Here is an 11,798-nt window from a genome sequence, read left to right on the forward strand (position 1 = left end):
TCATTACATCCAAGTGGGGCGAAAAAATTTTTCTGCACTCCAGATTTGCAACATGGCAACGCAAAATACTTAGTAGGTTATATGGAGCAACAGTGCAGCAAAATGAAAATGAAGTTGGTAACAGTGACTGCTGTGGCTGCTATAGTGAGCAGAGGTGCAACCAAGCACAACGCGCTAATTATTATTCATTATATATTATAACCAAGGACAACAAGGACTTTAGGATTTTAGGATTAAGGTTTTTATCAATAATAAAATTACACAGAAAAACATTTGATGGATTTCAGGCAATTTTACCCATAATTACCCACTTTTTATATTCAATGGTAACTGTAGGAAAAACTTAATGTGAAATACGTGCGCAAAGTTCCTCTGCTGCACTCAAGAAACCATTCCGCCCTCGCCTACAACTCGTGCGTAAATGTTTCTTTCGGTGCAGCAAACTGTCACTTTGCGCACTAGTTGCACAAATAACTATATCAGTCTCTTTTTCTCTTTAGGGCTACTTTTGAATATAAATCTAAGTACACTTTTTTAAAATTATTTAATCAGGCTATATAATGCCAATGCTTTTATCAAGTCTAGGTAATCAAAATAGTCTATATAATGTCTAGATAGCTGTAAGTCTTGATAATGGCCTTATATAGCCGAAACATGCCGTGATTAAATAATTTTAAAAAGGGTACTTAGATTTGTGTTTATCTATAAATGTACCCAATATATTTCAATTTCCGGTTGGACATGTTGATCTCAAATTTTGCTGATCCAGAATAAAATGCAATTCGCTTAGTGCAGGCCATCATCTGAAGTTTGGGAACCACCAGGAAAAACACGTTTGCCTCTAATTGTTTGCTGTTTTTGCTTTTATAACTTTTTCAACATCGATGGAAAAAATAAATGCTGATTATAAGCTTATAGAGCAATGAATTCTCTTCGATTTAATGTATAATTTCACATATTTACGCATTTTCCTACAACTGTTGCAGCAGCTTTAGTGTTGGGAGTGAAATCTCTAGTTTTGCAACAATAGACCATTTGAGAGAGGAATTCGGAGGGAATGTTTTGAACTTAATTTTTCAACGCATTTTCCTACAACTGTTGCAGCAGCTTTAGTGTTGGGTGTGAAATCTCTAGATTTGCAACAATAGAAATGCAACCATTTGAGAGAGGAATTCGGAGGGAATGTTTTGAACGTAATTTTTGACTTTGCAGCTTTGTTGGGACTAGTTAGGAGGAGAACATATAAAAAGTCCTCATCCTTACCTCATGTGCTAAAGGGATGAGTGTGGTTTAAAAGTTGCAATTGTGAGTTCATTATTTAAACAGGAACGCTCTCAATCTTTGGGACCACTTTTCTGTTCAAAAAAGGTTTCAATATGAAATCACAACCATGTCCTGCCCCTATGATATGGGAGTGAATAGAAAAATTGATTGGTTAATCTCTCTTAGAAAGAAACACTCCTCCGCTTCTCTCCATTCAATGGACTGGACACAAAATAAACTCGATATAATAATTCTATTATCAAGCGTTTTGTTTCCACGCTCATATCTTGGGAAAATGCGTTCAACTGACATGACTAACTATTCAAAAATGAAGCTTGATAAATCTACAATTTTAGTTGAGTAGAGTTTTGTGCATAGCCATCATCTGAAGTTTAGGTTGTTTGGGAACCACCTGGGAATTAATAATTAGAAAGCACCAGAACAAATTTTGTGATTTGAACCATGTTTATTTGTATGAATTTATTATCAACTTATTTCTTAAACGTTATAAGTGTAGACGTTGATTTGGCGAACACTTTGCAAACACTGAACCAGAACGGAAGCCCGATTGCTCCGTCAATCGAGGTGGGGAAAGAGATGAAAGATGAGATTGGAGCTACCCAAGCTTTGGGAAAGACAAGGACAGGTTCATACCAGTACATCCATAGGAAAGTAATTGTGATCAGGCCCTGCAACAAAAAATAGAAACATTACAGTTGTGTTGAGTGTGATATCATTAAGAAATACTGAGTGATTAAAAAATGACTTTACAACTTTGAAAATTCATATAAATCTTATTAAACAAACTGGTTTTGGTGTTGTTTTAAAGGAAAACACTTCAAGTTTTTTTTACCTTAAACTAAAGATGTTCTAGGTGACTACTGTAGGTTATCCTGTAGACATACCATCGATAGTTTTTCTCTCCCATTCTGTGCTTCATTGTAAAAAAATAAACGAATAAAGAATGAAAAAAGAATAGTCGATTTCACTCAACGACTTCGTCAGATGTGCTTGGACGACTTAAGGATTTTGTATGTTTTACTGAACACCCTGTTTCTACAAAAAATCTATGCTACTCATAAATTGTAGGCCAACTATAGTGAGGTCCACGTTATAATAGCAGTGTACGATTGACAATGCTGTTGCTGTCCTTTTCTATCATACAACAAAACAGATAGCGCTATCTCTCTCTCGCTTTGCAATGTTGTCAGTTTGACAGAATATTTTATTTTTACTTTTGACAGTGACTGTACAAAAGTAAACAAACAATTCTCAGCCGCCATTTTTTTTCTTCATTCTATCAAAATACTTGAGTACACAAGTCGTATAATTCACTAAAAATGTATTTTTGGAACAATTAAATAATTTTTAGACATTACCGTATGAGAAATACAAATACCTGAAATGACATTTTAAAAGTTGATAACTAACCATCCTAGACTTCATCCATGCTTCAGTTAGCCTATACGTAAAGGTTAGACCTGCTCGTACCGGTATACATAATATTGAAAGGTTATTTTAGAATTATTTCAATTGAAATAGTACTTATTTTAAAAAGGATTTCTATTATTTTTAAAGGAAATTGGAATAGAATAACTATCAACTTGATGATTTCTGTTGTTTTGAAATTCAGATTGTTGTATCACAGCTTTTTAAATTAGCCGCCATTTCAGGTTTGTAGAAAAATAAAATCTAATTATGAAAAAATATTTTTTTTTCATTAATTTGACATTAAATTGATTATTTCATCAAGGAAATGATAATTATTATTAGATCAAATTTAATGGGATGAATTGAGTAACAGCTGTGTACACTAAGTGGCAAAAAGGAGAGACTTGGCAACGTTGTTCTCCTATCTTTCTTCACTGCCATTATAACGTGGACCTCACCATAGGAGTATCTTTAGTGTACTTGGTACGAAAATTACGCTGAACTGTTGTCGCAGACTTTGATTCTTCAAACCAAAACACCCAGCTAGCACGCTCGTGTCCAGTGAAGGAAGCCATCTTTGTCGTAACTGCCGCTAGCGTTTGTGCTGCGCAACCAGGCACTAGCGGGCTACGCGAATAAAAACTTGGAGTGTTTTTCTTTAAAAAAACACCAAAACCAGCTCAGTACCTTGTTTAATAAGATTTATATGAATTTTCAAAGTTGTTAAGTCATTTTTGAAACATCCGGTATATTTTATTTACTTATAAAATATTATTATTTCAAAAAGAGTGAACAGTTAATATTACATCATATATTCCTGTATCAGCTATCCTCTATTAATAGATGATGGCATCCTCTGTAGATTAAAGATATAATCCTCTATAGAAGGTAAGGTGGCAAGGCAAAGAATCGGAAACGCTGTTTCCTATATTTCTTCACTGACATCTTTGAAATTTTGTGTTTTCCTAAAAATAGAAAGCTTATTGCACTTTCAAGGATAAGATTAGTACTGAATAAAACAGCTAGGTACTCACAAATATTCAGAAAGTGATAAGATTAGTAGTAATAAAATTAGTAGAATTGATGGCGATGTTGTGAAATCTCTCCATAATAAGAAAACAAGGATATTGTCAAATTTCACTAGAAAATTTATTAAAAACTTTAAAACAGTACCATGGTTTCACGTTTATCAACGCATCATCAGCTGTACTGAGGAATGAGGATACAGAACGTTCAAGGTACTGTTTTAAAGTTTTTAATAAATTTTCTAGTGAAATTTGAAAATATCCTTGTTTTCTTATTATGATCAAAGACCTTAAAGAGATATAGACCCACAATGCCTATGCCTTCCCAATGATAGCTCTTACTTGAAATTGAAGGCCGCCATTGGGGTATTTTAGCACGAGATATTATATATTTGTAATACTATAGATCACAAAGGCATTGGTGGCATTGGTATGTAATAATCTTATGGGTTGCCCCCTCAATGGCGGATTTCAATTCCAAGTACGACACTAGCGCTGCATGTGAGTCTATGCATCTTTAAGGTCTTTGATTATATGATTAGTAGTAAGTTATCACTTTGAGACTACAGGAATAGAATATCATTGCGATCAGGTCCAGCAACAAAATTGCAAAGATTATTGCAATTGTTAGAATAAAATTTAAATCTAGGATTTAAATATACAGTACTGTATAATTAAAATGATGATATAATGAGATTAGTTGGTACTTACTAATAAAACTTGTGTAATGCCTGTTACCAGTAAATTTAATTTGACCATTTCTTGGAGGTGTTGAGTTGCTGAAACAATACACGAGATTGATTATCTTTTTTCCAATAAAATTTATAAATTTATGCTACTACACTACAGTACTGCATTTCAATATTTCATACAATTTCATGATCAAATTTTGATGGCTAAACATGATAGTTATTTTTTCTCTAGAATAGTATCTGACTTTCCATTGGTAATTGACATGAAACAAAGCTGATATTTTAATGACTTAGGCCCGGTTGCACAATAGCCGGTTAAATTTTAACCATGATTAATTTCACAGAACCAATCAGAGAAGGCGTTTTTGAAAAGACGGCTTCTCTGATTGGTTCTCGTGGAATTAATCACGATTAAAATTTAACCGGCTGTTGTGCAACCGGCACTAACAGTAATAATTATAATTGAATTATCCAGTATGAAGTTGAATTCTGTTGGATGGACTAGAAGACGAAAGAAGTCCTTTCTGAAATCTACAGTTATCAGTATTGCAGATAGTTTTCTTGAAATTTTGATAATGCTTGTCACTCATTTAGGCTAATATTAGTGATTAGATATCAGGCTAACCGTTGGGTCAGGCACACCCCTATAGTCCCTACAATGAGGTCCACGTTATAATGGCAGTGTTCAGTTAGCAATGGTATTGCTATCCTTGTCTATCATTCAACAAAGCGGATAGCGCTATCTCTTTCTCGCTTTGTTCTGTTGCCAGATCGTCTTTTAACAATGTAGAATTAATAATTAACAGAACATTTCATCTTAATATTATGAAAATTCATTATGAAATTATTGAAAAATATAATTTCTTGCTTGATAAAATATAATTGATTATTTTAAACGAGAATGAACCGTTAATATGAATTAAGAGTGGCCACCCACTTTAAAATAAAAAAAATCATGAGTAATTCCGGTTTTTCAGAGTAAAATTTCAAATTTTCCAAGTATTATCCGCGGTATTTGAGGAACAAGATACTTTCGTAAAGAATTTATTATGGAAATCTTCAGTTTGATCTTCCATGACGAATAGCAATAGCAATGCAAACAGCATATTTAAATTTACAAATAATATATTGATAATTTTTGACATGACAAGAATATTATCCATGTTTTTAGATATTTTTTTAGGTTAGGTAGTTCAAAAACATTATTATTAGCCAATTATTATTGCTAGCCGTCAAGTATGTTTTATTTGTGTTTATTGGTACTGTACACTTCTTTACTAAATTAATAAAAACTTATGAAAAATTCATGAGTAATTGGAAAAATTAATGAGGAATTCTCGGTTCTCCCGGTAGGTGGCCACCCTGATATCAATAAACCTGTATCAGCTAAAATCTATAGAAGGCATTGACAAAACAGAGGATCGGCAATGTTGTTCTGCTATCTTTCTTCACTGCCATTATAATGTGGACCTCACTATAATGTAATATTATAAATATTTCCTATTTGTAATAGGAAGTGAATATATTTTTCTTATCATATATTTTTTTTTAAGTTAGGAAATATTAATTGAATAATAATAATAATTATAGTTATTCATTACAACGGTATTGATCTTACATTCGCTTCCCAATTTATCTTTCAAAGCATTCAACTTTCTCTGGAGTCTAGCATACTTTGCGAACTCATCAATCATAGATATTTTACTAAGTTCATCCTGTAGATTTGAAATGTCTTGTTTTAATGGCTTATGTGGACTGTTTTTTCTACAAATGACAGCAATCATCTGAAAAGCAAAACGTAGATTAAAGTGTTATTATCACGGATTACTAATTAATTTACACTGCCTTTATTACTAATTAAGCTGCTTATTAGTGTAAACTACTTGTTGGTTTAAATATAAATCTGAATACCCTTCCTAAAATTATTTTGTCACGACAAAATCAAATTTATATTTTTATTGATATTCAAAAGTAGCCCTAAAGAAAAAAGACTACTTGTCTCAAATACCTGCAGGGTATTGCTTTCAGAAACAGATTTGAGTTGTGAGAAGAGAAATCCATTCTACTATGAATGAATATTTAGATGCGCACAAATACAGTATAGTTTGACCTGCCATCTTGCTATTTTTGACGTCATCTATTTGACTGTTTCTAGCCTGCAACTCCGTATTCGAAAGTGAGAATGATCTACGTGAATCATTATCAATTCTACTGAAAAGAAATTGGCTTCTGAGCGCCCCTTTTCAAAAATACGTTTTCATTGTTATGAGAAATAATAAAAGAAATTTTTCTTCCGTTTTTTCATCCGTTTCAATCCCACTCCATTATGAATCCTGAAATAGAAGCCTTGAGAATAGTTCTGGTCCCTCGCCTTCTCCTATATTTGACTGATCACGTGGGGGTAAGGAACTCTTCTCAAAGACTAGTGCCCTCTGTGATAATAAATTAAGTTAATAATATAAGTTATTTTAGTAATATGGCTTAGCCTAATGTACTTAATGTATTTTTGGCTGAAATAAATCATTGAACCATTCCTAACTTCTATCCTCCAAAAATGACGTTTCTATTATATTGTATGCTATCCTATTTTCGTTGGCGGTGAGGAAATCTCCTTACTACTGGCCTCCAAAACCGACGTTCCTATTCTATACTGATCAACGAAGTCATTGATGCATTCGAGAGTGGAGATTCTGTGTGACCTGTCACGTGCTTTTGACTGAGTGTCTCATGAGCTTCTCCTTGGAAGGTTGAGTCAGTATGGTATAACGGACATTGTTGCTGACACTTTCAAGTCCTATCTTTCTGACAGAAGGCAGATAGTGAATGTTCGGGGTGCATCATCTGGCGAACTGCATGTACGGCATGGGGTACCGCAGGGCTCTGTCCTGGGGCCAGTCCTGTTCATCCTGCATATGAACGATTTGAGAGTCGGCGGAAGTGAGCTGCTGTTTGCGGATGACACAACCCTTGTTGGGAGAGGATCCTCGCCTGCAGCTGCCACCCTTGAGTTGGAGGAGTCCTTTGCTGGTGCAGAACGCTGGTTTCAGGAGAACAAGCTGTTGCTCAACGTCGGCAAGACACAGAATATCATGTGCACTCTGAGAAACCACTTCAATCATTCACTGAATGAACCGGTGAAGCTTCTGGGATTCAACATCGATCCAGAGTTAACATGGAGTGCTCATGTGGATGCTGTATGCAGAAGATTGTCTCGTGTGATCTACCTGTTGAGAAGACTGAGGTGCTTGCTGACTGAGGAACATTTGATTATGGCCTATTATTCACTGTTCCATAGTCACATTATATATGGAATACTGCTGTGGGGACACTCTTCACACTGTGAGAGTATTCTTATGCTGCAGAAGAAGGCAGTTCGGATATTGTCATCCAGTGGTCATCTGGAGCACTGTAGGCCACTCTTCGCCAGACTCGGGATTCTCACAGTTTTTAGCCAGTTCATCTTTGCTTCCCTGGTTGGTATTAGGAATACCAATCTGACAGTGAATTTGAGGGGGTTGTAGAGTGCCTACTCACTTCGAAATGCTCTCGAAGTCAATGTTCCTCGATGTAGGCTAAGTAAGGCTCAGAACTGTTATCCCAATATCGCTATTAAAATTTTTAATATTCTACCTCCATCTGTGCGTCATTTGAGTGACAGTGAGTTTAAGAGGAGACTCAAGTTCTGGCTGCGTGCCAGACCATACTACTCCTTGAGTGAATTTTTTCAGGAGTCTACAGTTGACATTTAGTGGCCATCACCGTGTTTAGCCATCTATGCCATTATGTTTTATTTTTCTGACGTGACAGTGTTGTCAAAAACTTCTGTGTGATATTGTATTTTTGACGTGATGACCAACCCAGCTCATCTGGCTGGTTAATGGTCCTACAAATGAAGATTGAAGATTGAAGATATTCTATGCTTGTTTCCGACATTATGCACGCTGAGAGAGAAAGAATGATATGTGCGAATGAGAAAGTTGGTCTCATTTCCAACGTATGAAATGAAAAAATCTTTATTAGGCGGAGTTAGGAGCAAGTCCTTTCAAGTCCTCTGTACCACTCAACCTCAACGTATTTGAGGGGTTAGGAGCCACAGCTATTCTCGAGACCTCTGGTACTCAAATTACTATTTTATTCATCTTGTTTTCATGAACTAACAAGTAAAGCCTGTACATTGAAGCTCCCCGGGGCTTGGATTACACTGTGATTACTGTACATTGGGATTGGAGTTCTCATCATACGGGTGTTTGACTCAGTGGTCGAACTGATAAGCTATCGCTCAGCTAAGTTAAGATTCATGTGTCTGTACTCCCATTGGAACGGTGACCGCTTGAGCCAACTCCTCTGTATATTATGATTCATGAGTTGTAAAATCGCTTTCCGGTGGTTCGGAACCCACCTATAACTGTAGCATCTCTCATTATCATTACCCACGCACAAGTCTATATTGAGGTCCACGTTATAATGGCAGTGAAGAAAGATAGCCGAACAACGTTGCCGATCCTCTGCCTAGTCAATGTCTTCTATAGACGAGAGCTGATACAGGTTTATTGATTTAATATTAACGGTTCATTCTCGTTTAAAATAATCAATTAATAATGAGTGCAATATTTCTAAAGTTTTTAATTCATTGTGATACATTCTGTGATTCATTTAGAGTTTAAAATCAACATTCAAAATTTTAAATCATCATTCCTGGACCGAAAATCAAGTAACGTATCAGTGTGTGATTACATAACCTTATCTTTTGGACAACATTAACATTTTATCAACATTTTTGGAAAGAAATAGTACAGGCTCAGCCTAGTTTTTCCTCCAATGTCATATTTATATTATGATTATAGTATTTTATACAATAAATGAATGAATGAATTATATTCTATTAAGCGAGAAATTATATTTTCCAATAATATCATAATTAATATGAATTATTTTGTTAATTATTAATTTTACATTGTTGAAAGACGATCTGTCAACAGAGCAAAGCAAGAGATTTGTTGAATGAAAGACAAGGATATCAATACCATTGCTAATTAAACACTGTCATTATAACGTGGACCTGACTATAAAGATCATTTGGACTTCACCTTCAGCAAAAAAATATTTATTGTACAATACAATACATTGAGATGGAATTGTATGTTCGAGGAGGCAAGGCTGTGGTTTGCGGCAAACAGGCTGAAGTAAAGCTGAATGAGGAGAAGATATAAATTATTGTCTGTTTTTTGAAGGGGCACAAAACTACACTTGAACCGGCCCAACTGTTGGGCTTCTGGCTTGATGGAAGACTGTCCTGGAACTAGTGTCATAGAGAAACAATAGCTGAAGTAGATATCCCATGGTATAGGGCGTTCATGTCGCAACTTTTACTGTTATTCCAAGCCCATAGTCAACGTAGTTCTTCCCCGTGATGCTGTGTGACACTGGTAGTCTCTCATATCAGCCGTTCATACACTCTCACCCCGCCAAAACATTAAAAATCCATAGTAATAGACAATAATCTGGTTGAGATAACAGTAAAAGTTGCGACATAAAAGCCCTATACCATGGGATATCTACTTACGCTATTGTTTCTCTATGCTAGTGTATTCTCGAATCTGAAAAGAAACCATTCAGAAAAATACTGCGAGATAAACTGCTTAACCTCCCACTTTATTGATTGGGTGAAGAGGAGATCACAAGTTTTGTCCACCTATTTGACATGCTATCTTGATTAAGTGTAATTAGTGTAGACTTGAGTGGTTTTAATTTTTATATGACGAAATATATTCAGCATAGGCTGGTCATGGATTGATGAAGAATTAAATTGAATAATTGAACCATCAGGTGTGCTGGAACATTTCATAGTCATTTGCCTCTTACGACGGCTGAGAAACGAGGTTGACAAGCCTAGTGACCGCTTTTCTCTCTTTTTGACTCTTCCACAGTCATCTTATGCAGGGAGTGCTCCTATGGGGACATGCTTCTGCTGTTTAGGATATACTGCGCATGCAGAAGAGAGAGCACTGAGATTAATGACTTTTGAAAACTACATTGATCATTGCTGTCCACTTTTCAAGAGCCTTGGCATTCTCACAGACTACAGCCAGTACATACTGTGCTCATTGCTGTATTTTAAGAAGACCAAAGAGCTGCTGCCAAAAATGAGTGACATACACAACTACAACAAACGTCATACTGCCATACTAGGGATGCCTCGAGGCAGACAGTCGTGGACTCAAATCAGCTTCCCAATTTTCTGCCCATAACTGATGTTTCAACGTGCCAAGAGAAGTGCAAGACATGCAGTTTGAGAAATTCAGCTCAACACTAAGGAAGAGACTACAGTATAGACCTCTGTATTAGCTGCAGGATAATGAGCCTCTCTTTGGCGGTTTGGCGATTTCCACAACCCAGATGATTCTTTATTTATATATTCTGGATCGATCTGGAAATTCCAGTCCTTGGTGAACAGTATCAAGTGAGTAGTCACTGAATAAAACACTGTATATTAAAGCCCTCATGTAGCTCAAATATACAATATAATAAATTGAGATGGCATTGTAGATAAATACTTAGCAATGTACAGTGAGATTTCTTTGCCAAGGCCGAGAGTGATGCTCATATGAGCCTGAAGCTTGTGCGTGGGTGATGGATAGGATGATGAAGATGAGGTATGAATCTTCAATTTCAGGTGGGTTCCGAATCTTTCGGAAGCAACAATTTAAACATAATATTATCCAACGGATTTGGGTTTTAAGTTGTCATCCTTCTGACAAAAATAGCAGGCACTCAAATTTAATACTAATCTCAGAGTTCTTATCAGCGTGGCCACAGAGCTAATTGCTACAGTATTCTAAACTAATGAAATGACTTCACTTCATTATAAGTAAACTCTCCAGGGTCATGAGTTTTTAGAGTTTCTATGACTATTAATGCATTTAAATTTGTTAGCATATTATTAGCTTTCACCTAGTAAGTAATATATTATAACATGACATGAATTAACTCACCGGTTTTAGAAAAATAGACACATATTCCCAAAGGAATGCTAAAATTATACCATTAATTATCAAGAAAGACATTTTGATTATCTAATTGACTAAGCATAAACATATAATTTTATGGAATCCAATATTATTCAATTTTAGAGTATACAGTTTTATCAAAAACATTTATTTACAAACAGTTTACATAACCTCAAAATAAGGGAAGATTTAATCAACAAGACATTAGACGAGTCGATATTCATGATAATCTTGTTATATAAAAATGAATTTATACTATTATTTATCTATTATAATCACAATGATGAATCTTATTAATATTTTTTATCATTTATTCTATTCAGAATTTCTGCGATTTTGAGTTAAAAGGTTATCTAACGGAAATTATTATTTGATCCAAA

The 11,798-nt window shown here is 35.1% G+C and overlaps 1 protein-coding gene across 1 annotated transcript; it reads right to left on the reverse strand.

The window, feature by feature from the left end:
- Positions 1–1,709: 1,709 nt before the first annotated feature.
- On the reverse strand, positions 1,710–11,790 carry LOC111055380 (guided entry of tail-anchored proteins factor 1). The gene is made up of 4 exons (XM_039438499.1): positions 11,404–11,790; positions 6,030–6,195; positions 4,431–4,498; positions 1,710–1,952 (listed from the first exon to the last, which is right to left on the reverse strand). Exons 1-4 carry the CDS (start codon positions 11,473–11,475, stop codon positions 1,755–1,757), a joined length of 504 nt encoding a protein of 167 aa, XP_039294433.1. The 5' UTR covers positions 11,476–11,790; the 3' UTR covers positions 1,710–1,754.
- Between the last annotated feature and the right edge of the window lie 8 nt (positions 11,791–11,798).

Source organism: Nilaparvata lugens, chromosome 11, assembly GCF_014356525.2.
Source record: "Nilaparvata lugens isolate BPH chromosome 11, ASM1435652v1, whole genome shotgun sequence".
Lineage (NCBI taxonomy): Eukaryota > Metazoa > Arthropoda > Insecta > Hemiptera > Delphacidae > Nilaparvata > Nilaparvata lugens.